Consider the following 19,847-nt stretch of genomic DNA (forward strand, 5'->3'; position numbering starts at 1 on the left):
CATCCCTTGAGGAGCAATTCCTACGTATCCTCAAGAATTGACCGAAGGGAAGATTTTCACGTAGTGCTCTGGGGTGATGGCTGTTAAACAGAAGGAGGCTGTTTCTGTCCGTCTCTTTACGGAACAGAGTGGTGCTCAAACCGGCTGGTCCCAGCCGTATCGTGAGGTCAAGGAAGGGCAAAGCTGTCTCTGACATGGTCCCAGTGAATTTCAGGTAGGGGTTCTGTAAGTTAATCCAGGTGCAAAACTGATTACAGCTCTCTCGGTCACCCTTCCATAGTATCAGAATGTCGTCGATGTACCGACGCCATAGTGTAAGATGTTGTCGGAAGGGGTTAGAGTCGGGATAGATGATCTGGTTCTCAAAAGCCGCCATGTAAATGCAAGCAATGCTAGGGGCAAAAGTCGAACCCATAGAGGTACCTCTGATCTGGTGGTACAGCTGTGAACCATATTGGAAGAAGTTTTCCGTCAACGCGATACTTGCACAGGCCATGATGAAAGATGTGGGGGTAGGCGAGGACCACTCCTGCTGCATCAGGGCGGATTCCACGGCTTCTAGTGTGGCTGCTTGGGGAATGTTAGTATATAACGCTTCTACATCAAGCGTGAGAAGTAGGTCCACATCTTCTCTCCCTTCAATTGACTCAATGAGACGTAAGACATCTCTTGTGTCTTGTAGGTAGGAGGGTATTTCTTTTACAATGGGTTGAAGAAATACATCACAAAACTTTGATAAAGGTTCTAGTAATGAGCCAATACCAGAGACAATGGGTCTCCCTGGGACTGGACTGGTCCCTTTATGAATTTTGGGCAGGGTATAGAAATACGGGACCACAGGGTGCTTTGTCAGAAGAAACTCTGCCTCTTGTTTTGAGATCCAGCCATTGGCTTCACCTTCAATGATCAGACTGGAGATGTCTGTAATTAGTCTGTTGGTTGGATCTGCTGGGAGGGGTCTGTAGTGGGTAGTGTTGGCCAGTTGGCGCTTACACTCCGTGTCGTAATCGATGGCGTCTTGTATGACAGTTGCTCCCCCTTTGTCAGCTTGTTTTATAACGATGGCGGTGTCATTGCCAAGGGATAGGACTGCTTGTCTTTCAGCTTTGCTCAGATTATTGTAACTACTGGAGATTGGTTTATTCTCCAAGGACTTGAGTACAGCCTTCTCAAAGGTCAATACCTCCGGAGGGACCATCCCATCCGTTGGGGTAAAGGTGGAGGGGTTATGCAGACCCGTATCAGTTTTTTCACTGGATGGCTGATCCTGGAAGTAGGCCCTAAGGCGCACTTTGCGGAAAAATTGTTTAATCTCGCATATTTCTGTAAAACTGTCCGGGATGGGCGTGGGAACAAACCCTAAGCCCTTTTCAAGAATGGTCGTTTCTATGGGAGAGAGAACTCTGTTTGAGAGGTTGACCACTAAACTCTTCTCCCCCTCGCTGTACTCCTGGTTTCCATCGGGGCGGATGTCGATGGCTGGTCTTGCCACTGCACCCCTCTTGTACCGCTCCGTTTGCGCCCTTTTCCTCTGCCCCAACCTCTGTCGTGAAAAGGGTTCTGGGGGTAGAATTGTGGGGGGCCTTGCGGGTAAAAGGGGTATTGCCATGGAGGCAGCATTTGTGGGGGTCCATGGAACATGGGTCCTTGATGGAAGCCCCGGTTCCAGTTTGGGCGCCGTTGCTGGCGGTTGTTGTTAGGGGTGGTGCTGGTACTGGAGTCACTGCTTGAGGACCCCCTTCGACTTTCAATGCCAGAATTCTCATCGGAGGAGTACCCGGTTTTCTTATTGGTGTATCCTTCCTTGAGGTAAGGGTAGACTTTTTCTTTCTCAAACCTTGCTACATCTTTTTCAAGTTTGGACAATTTCTGTTTAAGGAGATATTCTTGATTATCGGCAATCTCCTGATTGATTTCTGCGAGTTTAGCTGAGAAGGCCGTTTTAGAATTTTTACTAACGGCTGTCTTCATCGTTGTTTCTATAGCTGTAATTTTGTCCAGCAGAGCGTCTGCCAGTCTTTTAGCTGTTTTGACAATCAAGAAAAGTAGATCTTTCGTACATTTCCAGGAGACCTGGCACCAGTCCCCTTTGAACTGGTTGTCTTCTAGGAAGATCCTAGGGAAGAGGTTGACTATGAGTCCCTGGGGGGCGATATTAGCCCTCATGTATTCAGCCATCATAAGTCCATGTATGGTGATACGTAACCACTCCTTTTTCAAGGTGGTGAGTGTTGTCCAGTCGTCAGTAGAGGAGCCAGTGGCGGCAGCCTCTGACGTTCCCAGGAGTGAGGGTGTGCCTCTCAAGGCTTCGGCTATAGTTTCCTCATCGAAACTAAGACCCGGGACGTCCTCCATGGTGGGACGGTCACCCGGGGGATAGAGTCGTTGGAAGTGATGGGTAAGGCAAGGGGTATGTGGGATACGCTCAAATGCAACCAGTAATTCGAGGTACCCAATGGGCCTCACAGCGATCTGTCGCTGGAGGTAACCTAAATAGTTCCGTGGGTTGGCCCACGCAAAGATTTTTAGCAACGGGGGAACAGAAGAGGACGATATTTAATGGGGTCCAGTGTACATGTCCTAAAGTAGAGCTAACAGCAGAGTACAAAGTTCCCCAGGGAGCGTGTAACAGTGTGGAGCAAGGAGTTGGTATTGTAAATACCGTGGCTGCGAAGGAAGGGTTCCCTAGTCGGAACTTAGAGAGCCTCACACACCCAAAGTAATAGGCGTGAAACACACCCTTACTAGAGGGTGTCCGGTGTCATCATCGGCTCACTGCCCCTCGTCAGACCGGCGCTGCAATGTCTGACGGAGTCCCCAAAGGTACTCTTTTGACGGGGTTCTTTTGTTCCTCGCCGATGGTGGGTGTGGGTGAGGATGAAGAAAGGTGTAGTCAGTGCAATAGTGAGTGAAAGAAGTAAAAAAGGTAATCAATCCACTTCCAACTTTAATAACGTGGCTGATTCCTTAGTTAAAAGGGGTGGGAGGGGAGTTTAGAGACCGTAAAGGCATACAGAACAATAACTCTACCCCCTAGTGTGGTCAACAAAAAAAAAAAAAAAAAGGCGCTAGAAATGTCACTGGGGTACGTGTGTGATGGCGCACTCACTGTCTTTACGGGTGGTTGTGAGGGGGGGGGGGGTGTCTATGGTCTTTGTGTGCCCAGATCGAGGTGCCTACGAGCTCTCCGGGCCCCCCCGGGGGGGGGGTTGTTTCAGGAAACTCCTCTTCCGCGGATGGTGCATTTCACGCCTTTCAACATTTTGGAGGCGTCAAGAGGGGCAGCTTTCCGCGGACAACCGGAGGGTGGGGGTGTTAGGAAACCCCTGGGGAGGGGGGAGAGGGTGCAGGTGTGTGTGTGTGGGGGGGGGGGCACCTGCAGAGTGTGCTGATTGCTGGGAGGGGGCGGGGGGGTCCTGCTGCAGGGGTCCCACCGGGGTGTGACGTGCCCAGGGAGGGTTCAGCAGTGGGAAAGTTGGGAGGCGCTAGAAATGTCACTGGGGTACGTGTGTGATGGCGCACTCACTGTCTTTACGGGTGGTTGTGAGGGGGGGGGGGGTGTCTATGGTCTTTGTGTGCCCAGATCGAGGTGCCTACGAGCTCTCCGGGCCCCTCGGGGGGGGGGGGGTTGTTTCAGGAAACTCCTCTTCCGCGGATGGTGCATTTCACTCCTTTCAACATTTTGGAGGCGTCAAGAGGGGCAGCTTTCCGCGGACAACCGGAGGGTGGGGGTGTTAGGAAACCCCTGGGGAGGGGGGAGAGGGTGCAGGTGTGTGTGTGTGGGGGGGGGCACCTGCAGAGTGTGCTGATTGCTGGGAGGGGGCGGGGGGGGGTCCTGCTGCAGGGGTCCCACCGGGGTGTGACGTGCCCAGGGAGGGTTCAGCAGTGGGAAAGTTGGGAGGCGCTAGAAATGTCACTGGGGTACGTGTGTGATGGCGCACTCACTGTCTTTACGGGTGGTTGTGAGGGGGGGGTGTCTATGGTCTTTGTGTGCCCAGATCGAGGTGCCTACGAGCTCTCCGGGCCCCCCGGGGGGGGGGGGGGGTTGTTTCAGGAAACTCCTCTTCCGCGGATGGTGCATTTCACGCCTTTCAACATTTTGGAGGCGTCAAGAGGGGCAGCTTTCCGCGGACAACCGGAGGGTGGGGGTGTTAGGAAACCCCTGGGGAGGGGGGAGAGGGTGCAGGTGTGTGTGTGTGGGGGGGGGGGGGCACCTGCAGAGTGTGCTGATTGCTGGGAGGGGGTGGGGGGGTCCTGCTGCAGGGGTCCCACCGGGGTGTGACGTGCCCAGGGAGGGTTCAGCAGTGGGAAAGTTGGGAGGCGCTAGAAATGTCACTGGGGTACGTGTGTGATGGCGCACTCACTGTCTTTACGGGTGGTTGTGAGGGGGGGGGTGTCTATGGTCTTTGTGTGCCCAGATCGAGGTGCCTACGAGCTCTCCGGGCCCCCCGGGGGGGGGGGAGGTTGTTTCAGGAAACTCCTCTTCCGCGGATGGTGCATTTCACGCCTTTCAACATTTTGGAGGCGTCAAGAGGGGCAGCTTTCCGCGGACAACCGGAGGGTGGGGGTGTTAGGAAACCCCTGGGGAGGGGGGAGAGGGTGCAGGTGTGTGTGTGGGGGGGGGGGCACCTGCAGAGTGTGCTGATTGCTGGGAGGGGGCGGGGGGGTCCTGCTGCAGGGGTCCCACCGGGGTGTGACGTGCCCAGGGAGGGTTCAGCAGTGGGAAAGGTTGGAGAGGGGGAGGGCATTGAGGGGCTCGGAGTGCGGTGGGGGCGGGGCGAGGGCGGTGTCCTGCTGACAAAGATCGCCTCCATTCCGAGACCTATTGGCTTTGCCAATGCTTCCATCGGTTTGACATTAACCTCAGATGACTGCTTTAAAGTCTCATTATCCACCGCCTGGATGCTGCGTGGGCCCCGGGTGGTGGGGAGGGAGGGTGGGGAGGAGGGTTCCAGGAGGTTTGGCACTTTCAACGAGACGTATTCAACCAGGGGCTCCCGCAGAGGAAAATCACCGTCACGCTAACTTGACGAAACGCGAATAGAAAAAAAATCGTGAATTTGAGTGCAACGCGAAATACTTGAATTTCGTGGTGTGCGTAGTTACATTTCGCCCAGTCCTAAGAATGTCCCAGAATGCCCCGCACCTCGGTGACGTGGGGTGAGATGATACCCCAGCTCCAGTGACAGCAGGGCGGGGGGGAGGAGACCACAGCAGGGAAAGTAAACAACGGCCGACCTAATCAGCGGGAGGAGGGCGGGAACAAACACGGACAGTGGGAGGGGGGCGGGAAAAAGACCACTGCAGGGAAAGAAAACAACGACCGACCTAATCCTATCCGGATGACGTGGCGGAGGCTCGGCCGGCTGGGCCAATCCCAGCGCGGCCCTGGCTGGAGACACACGGCTGCTTCATTGGGGCCGGATCTCGCATGGAGCTGGGGGGCCAGGGTCGAGTCTCGGCGGCAAACTGCACCAATCTAAATTACTGCCCATAAGGCCCCCTTGGATAGTCCTCAGCCAAGCCCCCTATTTACATTGCTGGCATCAAAGTGCGAGCGGGAGGGGCGACGGCGGGAGGAGGGACACGGAGAACTTTAAAACTCACCGACTGCTTAGGCTTTCATTACCAGGCTCCGGGAGGAAGACAAGACCACACGGAGAGCGGGAGGGGGACGGCGGGAGGAGGGACACGGAGAACTTTGAAACTCGGGACTTCCGGCTTGCTTGCAGCCCGGCCGGACCAGATTCGGCAAGCCCGGCCGGACCAGATTCGGGGGCGTTCCCGGCTTTTGGCTGACGTCGCGTGACGTCGGCAAAAGCCAAAGAATCTCGGGAACGCCCCCGTGTCTGGTCCGGCATTGACGGACAGGCCCCTCGTCCAATGGCTAGCCTCCATTTATGGAGCTAGCCAATCGGAGGAGGGGGCGTATCCCGACCCACACACACAACTCAAGAGGTTTTTTTGGCACATGCGCAAAGCGCATGGCCAGTCAAAACCTAAAAATGCATCCACGTGTGATCAATGAACAGTCTTTAACGCAGGCGAAAACATAGACACTGCACACACTTGCATGTAAATCTGCAAATAAAATGTTATCTTTACTGCACCGTAAATACATCAAAGAAAAGACGTTGGGTCTCATCAGCTGGGTCTTATTTACAAGCCACACCTTGGTTTTTTTGTGTGCAAATTCTCTGTACGAGTAATTGCAGTCATCCGTTTGTGTGTCCAAAACCTAAACTAAACTTTAATGAGAATGACAACGTTTTAAAAACTTGTTGCTTGACTAGCACAGGGCAGCCATGCTTTGACTGCACGGTCCCTGATGTTTGAGATGGGCTCCCTAAGAGCGAATCACAGTCTTTAAACAACCACACACAGGCAACCACAACCACACACAAAACCACACACACACACACATACAACCACACACACACACAACCACACACATACCCACAACCACACAAACAACCACACACACAACCACACACACACGCAACCACACACACACAACCACACACATACCCACAACCACACATACACACAACCACACATATACCCACAACCACACACATACACACAACCATACACACAGCCACACACACAACCACACACACACACAACCACACACATACCCACAACCACACATACCCACAACCACACACATACACACAACCACACACACAACCACACACACACAACCACAACAACACATACAGCCACAACCACGCATACACAACCACAGACAACCACACACACAACCACACCCACAACCGCACCGTCACCACACCGTCAGTGCACACTTTCACCAGGAACAGACACCATCAGTGGTCAGTGCACACTTTCACAGGGCACAAACACCACCAGCCGTCAGTGCACGCTTGCACCAGGCACAAACACCACCAGCCATCAGAGCACGCTTTTACTGGGCACAAACACCACCAGCCATCAGTGCAAGCTTCCACCAGGCACACACCATCAGACGTCAGTCCACGCTTTCACAAGGCACACACACACCACAATCCGTCAGTGCACACTTTCATCAGGCACACACACACACCACCAGCCGTCCGTGCACGCTTTCACCAGGCACACACACACCACCAGCCGTCAGTGCACACTTCCGCCAGGCACACACACCACCAGCCGGCAGTGCACACTTCCACCAGGCACACACACACACCACCAGCTGTCAGTGCACGCTTTCTCCAGGCACACACACCACCAGCCATCAGGGCACGCTTCCACCAGGCGCACACACCACCAGCTGGCAGTGCACAGTCCCACGAGGAACACACACCACAAGCCATCAGTGCATACTTTCTACAGGCACACACACCACCAGCCATCAGTGCACACATCAATTGTTAAAACATCCACAATTAACAGTTGTAGCAATAAGTATGGCACACTTTACTTCCAAACATATTCATCTAAAGCGCAGCATGCCACCACTGCTACAAAAATAAATTCAAATTTTTTTGGCCTATAATTTATAGACTTTTGATGCAATTGGTGTTGCAATATTTAGTAATGCCAATAGCTCAAACTTAATTAATGCGAGACCTATTGCATTGCAAATGCTTGTTAATGTACAGTGAATTAATAATTACCTGCTGTGGTTATCTCTAAATTAATCAGACAGCGCCACCTTGTGGCAGACTGTCACAAGCACTCGTGCTGACAATTAAGTGCTGTGCGAGCACCAGAAACCAACTGCTCAAATTTAGCAATGCTGTGCTAGTCAAACCAACTAAAACACCAAGCATAGATGTATGTATAAGGGAAGGTTTATTGGCCACTGTCTCAGACAGCCTCCGACAACAACTGCCAGAGGTAGAATCTTCATCAATCCAACCTTCAGCCACACCCCAAATTCCTAAGCACTAGAGGCTGGTGTGTGGATGAAGATACTGCACCACGGTCTCCTCGTCCAGACCTTCAGAAGAGATGCTTTGAGTGAGCGAGGTGTTGACGATGCATTGGAGGGGCAAGAGATTTATCACGGATGGGGTCAGATCTCCTCAAAGGAGATGGCTTTGAGGGAGCTGAGTATGTCGGCGAGATCTATGAGAGATATTTGGTGTGCTATCCTGTTACCAACCTCCAGCATCAGTAACCTCTCCCGACCTGTCCCTTCTACTCTGAGGTGAACATGGGTTTGGTCTGGCAGGACAGGACCACAGTTAGCTCACCACAACCGGGGCACCAGCAGGTGTAGGCAGATGGCTGTTCAGTGTGAAAACCAGATGACTGAGCTATTGTGGCCCTCCAGTTCCCTCGTTGTTGTGAACATTCCCTGTGAATGAGCGCTCGCATCTAGCACCTAGAAGTCGCCAGGATGAATCTTGTGCGCTCACGAATAACCCTGCCTCAGCCTTTTGTCTGACCTTCACTAATTCTCTTGTAAACCTGAGCGCAGTTGTCACCTACACCCTTGTCTACAGTTATTTGCTTTAAACCACGCCTGCCCCTGTCCGCCTCTGCTCCTGGCGCGTCGGCACGCCCTTGTGTTCTCGTCTGTGCTTTTATACCGTGTTACATCTTCAGCAACACCAGAACTCTGATGGTCGCATTCATCCCTATATTATCTATAGGTATTTTAAAAAATGTTCAATTAGCAGTAGGCGGGGGAAAAGGGAGCTCGCGGGCTGCTTTGCTTCAACAACCCTCGCCCCCTTCAAACACACTGTGTGAAAAGGAATTCTCGAATGTGAGATGGTGTAGGAGAGACTTGAAGCTCTGCTGTGCTCTTCACAGCCGGGAGGGTGGTCTGAGAGGAGCTGTGCGATCTAGGTAGGCTGGGAGTCTAGGGGCAAAGGGATTGGACATAGAGAGTGGAACAAATGCTAAATACTAGGATCCGGAGTCAGGAGGGGGCTGTCCCGTGCATGAGAAGGCACTTTCCGTCACTATGAAGGGATGGGCCACCAAGCTCACGTGAGCTATCCTACAAAAGTACCTATTTTGTTGTGTTCTCCTTCCAGGCCAGAGATGGTGTGAGAGGAGAGACTTAAAACAGAGGGAGGGCCGAATAAATAATACACACAACGTGCAAAAGAACTTGGGGCTATCGGTGATTGTCCAGGACACACACTTGGCGATTTGCCAAGTAGGGACGGGGCGGGCTAATAAAGTAGTTTGTAACTAAGGGGTCATCATTGGTAGGGCTTTCCTTGGCTTTAGCAGTTATTATAGGAAGGCACCAAAGGTGCAGAAAATGTGGCTTTGGTCAAATGCTATGGAAAATAATTTGTTAACTTTAGCAAACAAAACTCTGATTATGCATGTCTAACTGCCAAAATAACTCACTGGCTTGAGTGCTGTGCAAGATCACTCCCTGTTCAGGAAATCCCCTTTCTTCTACATCCATTCTTCTGATTCAATGAACCTCTTTAGAAAGCATCGTTGTATCATGTGCGGGCATGATTGAAAGCAAATGGGTCTGTTTTAGCAGAGTTGTGGGAGGGAGGGGTTCCTAGAACCCTTCTTCCTCATTGTTTCAATAAGTTATAGAAACCAGTAGGATTGAAATGCATGAAATGGTTGTTCTAGCCAAACTGATTCTTTCTATTGTTAAATTCGACCATGGTACACCACCACAAATCCTGATCTACATTCAGAAGAGAATGTTTTTCTATCACATTCACTGTGCATGATGCCTGCTGTGATATTTAAATTTGTTTATGCCATTGGAATTTTTTGGTTTTGGTATGTGGTCCACATAATCAGTTCAAAAGTTAGTTTTTTTCCAAATTGTGAATTCCAGATCATCACCAAAATTCTGCTAGAAGTAGTAGTTCATCTGCACCTTTCTAAGGATACACATTTATTTTATTTAGTGTATTTTGGTATCGCGCGCAGCTACCCCAACGGGGTTTCCCGGCGCTCCTGTGACTACATGCAGCCTAAGATGGTTATTTGAGGCGGAGGTCGATCAGCAGAACAGGTAAGTTTTAAGGGTTCTCCGGAAAGGTTGTTCATCCTTGATCAACCGGATGGCGTTAGGAAGTTTATTCCAGAGGGCCGCAGTCAACACTGGGAAAGTTTTCCCACCTGAGCGGGTTTTCCTAAATCTGGGAACAGTAGGAGGTTTTTTGATGAGGAGCGTAGAGTCCTGATGTTATTATAAGGGATCAAGCAAGTGGACAGATAGGCAGAGCCTTTGCCTTGCATGGCCCGATGAGCTAATACCAGAGCTTTGAATTCTGCCCTTTTGTGCAGTGGTAACCAGTGAAGTTTACGACGGTAGGGAGCAATGTGCTCACGTAAGGGGATACCGGCAACCAGTCGCACCGCCGCATTCTGTACCGTCTGGAGGCGATGACAGAGCCCTACAGACAGACCAGAATAAAGGCCATTGGCGTAGACCAGGTGCGAAGTAATTAACGCCTGCACTACGATCTTCCTAGTGTTACTGGGCAGAAAATGAATAAACTTTTTTATCATTCTGATCTTGGCTAGACATGCAGCGGAGACTGTATGTACTTGATGATGAAAAGTGAGGTTGGAGTCCCATCTAACTCCAAGATTCTTCACAGAGTCTTTTGGGAGAGGGGGGGGGCACTTAAATCGATAGGCCACCAGATGTTCGGATCCAGAGGAGATGGCTGGTGGAAAAAGAGAACCTCCATTTTCCCTGCATTTAGCCTTAGGAAATTATTGTCCATCCATTGGGCAATTGTACGGAGGCAGTTTTTTAAATTATCAAATGTTGAGGGGAAGATGTTATTAAATGAAAACAGAAGCTGGATATCATCAGCGTAGGAGGTGACCTTTATACCAGTTTGGGCGATGATATCGAAAAGAGGGGTAAAATAGACATTAAATAAAAGAGGGCTCAGCGAGGAGCCCTGAGGGACTCTCCACCGAAGCGGGCGGCTTTCTGAAGTGAATGGGGGGGGTAAACACTGCCTGCGCCCGGTTGGACAAAAAGGATGAAATCCATCCCAAGGCCGTGCCCTGGATGCCTTTCGAATGGAGGCGACTGGTGACTGATCCAGGTGCAACTGGAGTTTGTTTCATTCATACACAAATTGAGTCTCTGTACTCTCCACAATATCGAGTACGATTTTAACCAGCTAGACCTCTGTCTTCTGCCTCCTCTGTAGCTCTTGTTTAGTGATTACATTATTAATTATGGGGGTAAGGACTTTTTTTCTCTCTGATGGGCCAGTCACAACTTGCTGAGTTCATGGATGTCTTGAGATGTGTCATGTGTACCCACAGTCAATGTAAACCAAGTAAAGTCTCAATACCCTTCAAAGCTTCTGATCTTATTTAGCAAGCTAGACCGAACGTAGCTCTTGTTTAGAGATTAAGCATGCAATTATGGAGACTAGATCTCATCTTCATGATCACATACCGGCAATAGCATGGTGGCGTTGTGAGGTGTATTGGCACGTGTATTCTTATAGTCCTCCAGTCTGATGTAACGTTATAGGAATGAAGAGCCAACTTTACATTGATTTTGGTCCCCAGACCATCAAGTTCTCGATCACAAGAGACTCATCAACGTTTGGTTGCTCCAAGCTGAAGACACCCAAGTAATTACTTGGTTAAATTGTTAGGACCTCAGTATAAATTTCTCCCGTCTTTTTTTGTTCGCTAATATCACACCTGTAAATATCAAGGCTGCCTGGTGTGGTATTTTCCTGGTGCCATGTTACTGCATAATTATGAGATTTGTACCGCAAAATGGAGTTAAATACCAACTGTTTTCCCCATTGTAAGGTGCAAAGTTAGAATGTATGGTATTTTCCCTAAACAAATTATGGCAAATATTGCATTGAACAAATTATACGAATTGCGTGCTAAATTACCATACTACTTGAAATCCCTATACTGGTGGAAAACGAATGTTTCTTACCTGTCAGTGTAGTTTTGCAGCTTGAAGATCTTTCTGGATTCACTATGCTGTGCATATTCCGCTATCTGGTGGTTGGGTCCGGAATCGTAGTCTTTTTTTTCTCTTTTTTTTTTTTTTGTAGCCCAGGTGGGCGTCGACGTCCCACCATTTGGTGTACCTTCGGTGACGTCGGCATGCTTCCGGCGGAAGCTCCCACCCTTGGGTGCCATCTTCGGATTCTTTTTTTTTTCTCTCTCGTGTCCTTGTAGTGAATCCATGGCTATGTTTGTTAACCTTTCTTCAACTTAATTCTTTTCACGTATCTAGTAAGCTTCAACTTGCTTTCTATTCCATGTGTTTCCACCTTCTTCTCCAGCCTCATCTTTCTGGCGGAGGCGGGTGGGTTCGCTAGTGAATCCAGAAAGATCTTTAAGCTGCAAAACGACACAGACAGGTAAGAAACTGTTCGTTTTGCAGCGTGAATCTTTCTGGATTCACTATGCTGTGCATACATTTTGTAGCGGTTTCGTTTCTTTTGTGGCGGCTGGGTGGAAGATGAGCGTTGGTTGTTGAATATATGTTGAAGCACTCTTTGTCCTACTTGTGCCTCCTTGTTCATCTGTACATCCACGCAATAGTGCTTAGTGAACGTGTGCACTGAAGCCCATGTTGCTGCCAGGCATATGTCCTGAATTGGTGTGTTGGCCTGAAAGGCGATTGTAGCTCCTTTCTTTCTGGTTGAGTGGACCTGTGCCCCTCCTGTTAGCTCCTGGCCCGCTTGCTTGTGGCAGAATTGTATCGTTTGTGCGATCCATCGAGCTATGGTGTTCTTAGTCACTGGTCTACCCAGGTAACTGTTTGCGAAGGATACGAAGAACTGTTTTGTCTTCCTGTGTTTCTTCGTCCTTTCAATGTAGTGCATCACTGCCTTTCATGCGTCTAGAGTGTGGAGCGCCCTCTCAGCGCTTTTCTTGGGGTTCTGGTAGAAGCTAGGAATTTGAATACTCTGATTCATGTGGAACCTTGATACCACCTTTGGCATGAAGTGCGGGTCTGTTCTCATCACGACCCTGTCACTGTGTAACTGGATGTAGGGTTCCTGCATTGTTAGTGCCTGTACTTCGCTCACCCTGCGTGGCGAGGTGATTGCTACCAGAAAGGCTGCTTTCATTGTCAGCATTTGCAGTGATGCCTTGTGGATGGGTTCGAAAGGTGCTTTCATGAGCTCTGTCAGTACCACATTCAGGTTCCAAGCCGGCGGCGGCATCCTTTTTGGTGGTGCTATTCTTTTAGCCCCTTCCAGGAATCTTTTTCTACTTGAGATGTAAAGAAGCTTCTCCCTGTTTCTCCTCTTGTGTATGCCACAATCGCTGCCAGGTGTACCCTCAGCGAGGATGAGCTTAGCTTAGCTTTTATAAGGTGCGTGAGGTATCTTAGCACCGTTGATTCCCTGGTCAGCTTTCTATGGAGTTTTTTCTTGCGGCACCATTGAGTGAATCTTTTCCATTTTTCCCATAGCACTTGCAGTGTGCTGGGCCTTCTTGCCTCCCACAGCACCCGGAGGGTGCTCTCTGGTAGTTGTAGATGTGCGAACTGTAAATCCTCAGGAGCCAAGCTGAGAGGCTGAGGCTCTCCGGCTCTGGGTGTAGAACTTCTCCGTTTTCCATGGAGAGTAGGTCTCTTCTTTTTGAGAACTTGTGGGGTGGACCCTGCGCCATCTCCATTATCTGTGAGTACCAGGTCTGCCTGGCCCATTGTGGTGCCACCAGGATGAGCGTCCTGTTGCTCGTCATGCATTTGTTGAGAACCCTAGGGATCAGTGGTATCGGGGGGGGAAAAGCATAAGCAAATGTTTTTGACCAGCTTATCTATAGGGCATTCCCCTTGGATAGTGTCTCTGGTTGTCTGGATGCAAAGTACTGGCATTTTGCATTCTGGCGTGTTGCAAACAGGTCTATTGTTGGAGTGCCCCACCTCCTGAATAGTCTTTCTGTTTCCTGTATGTTGAGTTCCCACTCGTGGGATGCTGAAGTCTGCCTGCTGAGCCAATCCGCTTCTACATTTTCCTTCCCTGGCAGGTCTAAGGCTAGCAGATCTATTTTGAGTGGTATTGCTCATCTCCAGATTTCCTGTGCCAAGCTTGACAGAGGGAATGATTGAGTTCCCCCCTGCTTGTTGATGTAGAACATCATTGTGGTGTTGTCTGTTTGTATCAGCACCCTTTGGTTGTACAGTTGTTTCTGAAAGGCCTTGAGGGCAAGCAACACTGTTGTCAGCTCTAGATGTGTATGACCGCATCCGCTGTGCTCCACAGACCCCTCACTCTGAGCCTGTTCTTGTGTGCGCCCCATCCCTTCTGGGATGCGTCTGTGGTGATGGTCACTGTTGGGTCCGGTGGTGTTAGAGGCTTCCCTATTGTTATCCTCTTTGGTCCACCACTTCATTTCTTCCTGCACCTTGTGCGTTACAACCACTAGATCCTCCCAACTTCCTGTAGCTTGTGACCATTGCTGTTGCAGCCACTCTTGGAGTGGTCTCATTTGTAGGCGTACATTGGGGCCCAGGTGTATGCATGACGCCATCATTCCCAAGATCTTGCTCACTGTCCTCACTGTCGGAGCTCGCCCCTTCTGGTAGTGACGTTTCTCCCTCAGTAGGCTGAGTGTCCTCTTTTCGCTGGGTAACACCCTGCATTGGACTGTGTTGATTTGAGGTCCCAGGAAGATCTTCACTTGCTTCATCTTGAACTTTTGAGTCTTTACATACTTGTTTAGGAACCGTAGATCCAGGATAGGTCTTAGGCTTTCGTCCACTTTTGGCACCAGGAAGTAGTTTGAGTATACTCCTCTGCTCCGTTCTTTGAATGGGACCCGTTCAATGGCCTCTTTGAGGAGGAGTTCTTGAGCTTCCTCCTGGAGCAATTGCAGCTCTCTTCCCGAGTGCTCTCTTTTCTTTGGCTTTCTGTTTGGTGGTCTCTTTTCCAACTCTATGCAGTGTCTGAACTGTATGATGTTGAGTATCCACTTGTCTGTGGTTATTTTCCTCTACTCCTGGAGAAAAAATCTCAGCCTGCCTCCTACTGGTGTTACATGTTCCTTTGTGTCTTGTCCGTGTAGCCCTCTCCTCTTTGTTTTCCCGTGCTCCTCCCCCTGAGGGTATGAGTGGGTGAGCACCTTCTTCCGTATGAAGTCACTTAGAGGGGGGTTGTTCAACGCCTCTCCTTCTATGGCCCCGTCCGTTTCCTTTTCCCCGAAAGGACTGGCCCCTGTTCTGATAGTTCCAGTTTTGCTTCTGCTGGCCCTGGCGACCTTGGTTGTCACTCTGTTGACCCTGCTGGAATGCCTGGTGTCCTTGCTGGTTTGCACCCTTTCCGTTCGGCCTCCGCATAGGAGTGCCTCTTCTCATCCCCTTGAATTGCAGGGCCCCCATGGACCTTGCCGTCTCGTTGTCTTTCTTCAGTTGGATGAGATTCTCATCAACTGGGGCTCCGAACAGTGTTTCTCCATTGAAAGGTGTGTTCATGATGTTGTTCTGAACCTCTGTTTTGAAGCCTGAGATCCTGAGCCAGGCTTGTCTTCTCTCTGTGATGCCTATAGCCATCAGTCTGCTGGATGTTTCAGCCCCATCCAAGGCTGTCTTCAGGCATGAGTTAGCAATGTTTTTCCCTTCTTCCACGAGGTACGTTGCCCTCTGAAGGTATTGCTCTGGGAGGTGCTTGAGCAATTTCCCGATCTCATCCCAATGTTGATATTGGTGCCTGTTCAGGAGGGCGTTAGAGTTAGCCATTCGTTAGTGCATTGCGGCGTTCCTCTCAATTTTTCTGCCCGTCAGGTCCATCCTCCTGCTTTCCTTGTCAGGTTGGTGGCCCAGATGTTGTTGGGACGTTGGCCCTTCTTCTGGCCGTTGCAGCGATTATTGAATCTGCTGTGAAGGACCCCTTGATGTAAGCAGGGTCCTGGGAGGAGAATTTGTATTTCTACTCTGTCCTCAGTGTGACTGACCTGCATGTAGCCGGGTCCTTGAACGCTTCCTTCCCCTGATCCGTGATACTTTTCAGCATGGGCAAGAACTGGCTTCTTGTCTGTGTGGGGAGCAATGTTTCTAGCAGGAAGTCTGCTTTAGGCTTCTTCTCTTCCTGCTTAACCCCTTAGGCTGCTGCTGCCTTCCTTACGACCTCATTGTATGCCCCAATGTCATCTGGCGGCGAAGGCCTCGAGGGATATGTCTCCACGGTCTCCTCTGTGTTTTCAGCCTCGATGTCCTGCCATTCCAGGTCTTGGGCCGTCGAGGATCCTGAGCTGTAGCTTGTAGCTGCTCCCCATATTCACCCGCTGTGTGATAGAGGTCCTCTTCCTCTTCGTGTTCCGAGGGCTCCGGAGTTTTCGGCGGCTCTTCGACGTCGAACTCCTCGTGCTCCTGCACTTCAGCGACGGCCGTCGCTGGCTTCGAGGGGATCCTGTAACTTTTCATTTTTTCCTCGAAGTCCTTCTTCCTTAGAAGGATGTTTTCCATCTCGGCCTCGAGCCTTCTTTTCTTTCTCTCCAACTGTGCAGCCTGCTCGTCGTCGAGCGTTTCAACTGTTCTCTTCGACTGCGTCATCGACGTCGTAGCTTTTTTCGGCTCCTTCTCCTTCTCCTTCGAAGTCCCTTTTTCGGGGGCTTGCTTCGACGACCTTGGCTTTTCGCCGGTCTTCGGCGCCCGGGAGTCCTTCTCGAAGAATCTGCTGGGCCCTTTATCGGGGGATGCTGCTTCGGTCGTCGAGGTTTTCGGCGCCGGTGCTCACTTCGAGGCTCTGGACTCTGATTTTCGAGAGTCTGTCTCAGGCTTTCGAGGTCCTGTCAAGGTTTTCGGGGTCGTAGACTCTCCTACCTTGTCAGACGTTTTCCTATCGGTCTCTGCGACCGTGAAGTCATCTGTCCAGTTCGTAAAGCGTCAGGGCCTGGCCTTTGCCCTGCATCGTGTAGTGAGCTATCCTCTGCTTCTCTCGAACCCGGAGTGTCTTCGGTTTGAAGACGGAGCAGGCGTTGCAGTCTTTGCTCCCGTGGTCGATCGGCAGGCAGAGGTTGCAGACCGGGTACTGGTCCTTATGCGCGAACTTGTGGTGGCAGTTTTTGCAGAACTTAAAGGATGTCTTGTACATCACTGCGCTCAGGGGGCCCCCTGTGTGCGCATTCTCCGAAGGGCGTCTAAGATCTCGAGGTTCTTCCCCTTCTTCGTCGTCTCCTCTCTGATGATCTTCTTTTCCTTATCTTCTTAGGTCTTTTCTATCGATAAGTTGCTGTATATTCTCCTTTTCTCCTCCAAAACTTCTGTAGCTTCACGCGACGATCCAGACCCAACGGAGGAAAAAAGAATCTGAAGATGGCGCCCAAGGGTGGGAGCTTCCGCCGGAAGCATGCCGACGTCACCGAAGGTACACCAAATGGTGGGACATCGACGCCCACCTGGGCTACAAAAAAAAAAAGAGAAAAAAGACTACGATTCCGGACCCAACCACCAGATAGCGGAATATGCACAGCATAGTGAATCCAGAAAGATTCACGCTGCAAAATCATTATTTCCCCCTGAAACACAAGCATGATAATCACTATAATAATTCTCAGAATGTGTTTATGAATGGGCGTGTCATCAGTTCAGATGTCTGCCAGTGATAATTTTTTTGTGTTTCCATCTGTTTTTTTTAAGGCACAGTGGACATGCAATATTTAAGGCACTTTGACCAACGCTTTTACGATGTGCATCAGCCAACCTCCAATATACTTTAAAGAATACACGTAGTAAATTGAGTTTAGCTTTCTTTCAGTCACTGAAATTGGCTGTAGGGCATTTTACTGTATCCCCATTATTATCAGCGACCTACCCACTATTAGTTCCCAACAAGACATCGTTAGGTTTCTATGTGTATGAGGGATATCCATACTCCTACTAATCCCTCCCCACCATGTCAGCCACCACATTGTGGGGCAGCTGTATTCTCCTCGCTTTTTAACCCTGTGCTGCCATCCTCTTTTATTCTCCTCTGATTTTATGCCTTGTGCAGACCGCAGAGCCACATTCAGATTCCGTTTCCTGGGTCGCATCCACTCTTGCCTTGCATTGATAGCTGTTCTCATGGGTGCCGGCCTTCCTCCTGAGGTGCCTCTGTGACTGTGAAGTGAAACTGCGTACCTTTCCATGTGCTGCTATGCCCCACTCTGCATTACATTGAAAGTACCACGAGGTAAACAGTGAATGTGTTGCTCCCCAATGGTAGTCAATTGACCAAAAGTGACTAGAATGTTGAAAAACAAAAACTCATGCATCATTTAGGGCAAATCCATACATTTCCGCAAAACGTTCAACCCAGCATTACTTTTTCTCTGGATTCAGTGGTCTTATCGTCCTTACTACCACACTATAATCAATCAAGTTCATTTTATATTTTGCATCAACACCCAGTCCAATTCGAGTGTTATATTATGGTTGCACTCTTCAAATACATTAGTTGTAAAGGCCGATTTAAAGATACCGGTCATTGACACTTTGCTGCTTCTTTTCCCTGAAATATTTCCATAACTATACTTTGATAAGTCTTTTCCAGTGTGTGTTGTTTATTCATTTAGTAAAATGTTATTGTGCTATTTATAAAGTGCAGACCGGACACCAAGGGGCATAGCATGGTACCCAGCAACAGTATACATATCCTAGATGTGGCAGCAGATGTAGATATGTTTGCAATTATAAGTCTGGCCTATACAAATGAAAAACATTGTAAAATATTGGAAGCAGCATAGAAAGGTATTAGATACGTTGGTTTTAATACCGCTCATGGCTGCATCACTAAGCAGGAAAGTGAGTAAAAAGGAAGCTCACATCAAAGTCTAGGTCCTCATGCTGAAAACTATTTTTGTCATGTGCATTCTGTAGAGTCTAGGTCAGTTGTTCCTCTCTTCTATTATTACTCAAATAATCAAACCGAGGTGCACCCAGACGGGCTCCTCTCATCCTTGGAATCTATGGTCAGGGCTCCAGTCTGACTAGTATATAATGTGCCAAGTATAATGGAATCTAAGTACGAACGTATGGAGTATGTATTGAGGATTAATAGATCTCAAGCTTGAACTTGAGTTCCTTTATCTAGACATTTTATGGCCAATTAATTTTCGCATCGGTTTGCTTGCATTGTGATATGGTGAAGTTTTTATTGCTGAGCTTCTTTGTTGTTTTATCATCTGATTGCGGTAAAATACAACTTACTTGGGCATGCAGTTAAAAAAAATACCCAGAACTATTCAAGATTCTTCACAATGTCGCAATTTAGACATTAAAAGGTGTTAAGTCTGCAGCTTTGCCTAACATCTCTAATAGTTTAAACTACTTCAGTAATTTATATCCTATATATATCTTATCTGCATTAGAGTGTCTTAAAAAAAATCAGCCAGTCTATCGAAATGTAACTTGATAAAAATGTTCCTCATGCTGAAACGTTGGAAAACCTTTTTGCAAGTATTAATGCACCTTTGAAAGGCTGTGAGCTGCAAGAGGCTGTTTAGTGTTTGATTTTCCATATATAACAAAATTAGGTATCCGGTGCAATTCTCTACATCTTGGTGAACGTTTTATGACTGATTTTGAGTTGCTTGCTTTGTGCGAAAGCCCTGTTCTTCTTTACATACGAGGTGAATTGTATCCGTTATGGGCATTAAAAGTTAAATAGACGGTTACCTGCTTTATTTGTACTAAGATGTTATCATGTTTTTCAGAATCATTTGATGAAAATGGCAAATGCCTTCATAATGGGACGTTGGGTCAGCTGAAACGAGTTGGTGCTGGAGCCTTGCTCTGCCTGCCCTACTGTGCATCATGACCAATCCCCTGTAAGTTGATCAGTCATTTAAAAAATGTTTTTCTTCCTTTTCTTGATGTCACATGATTAGTCAGCAATCTTATACCCTTCTATTTAAGTGTTAGATTCAGGTACGGCACTTTTTGATTTAACATGTTGACATACCAGGAT

General features: G+C 49.1%; 1 protein-coding gene across 3 annotated transcripts in view; it reads left to right on the forward strand.

Annotated features, from left to right (window-relative positions):
• Positions 1–19,847, forward strand: part of TMEM266 (transmembrane protein 266) — a 766,234-nt gene that overhangs the window by 211,800 nt on the left and 534,587 nt on the right. For all 3 annotated transcript variants that reach the window (XM_086959421.1, XM_086959422.1, XM_086959423.1), the window contains exon 5: positions 19,594–19,707. In XM_086959421.1, coding sequence (XP_086815547.1) covers positions 19,694–19,707 — 14 coding nt within the window. In that variant the 5' untranslated portion in view covers positions 19,594–19,693. The remainder of the gene's footprint in view (positions 1–19,593; positions 19,708–19,847) is intronic.

Source organism: Lissotriton vulgaris, chromosome 2_2, assembly GCF_964263255.1.
Source record: "Lissotriton vulgaris chromosome 2_2, aLisVul1.2, whole genome shotgun sequence".
Classification (NCBI taxonomy): domain Eukaryota; kingdom Metazoa; phylum Chordata; class Amphibia; order Caudata; family Salamandridae; genus Lissotriton; species Lissotriton vulgaris.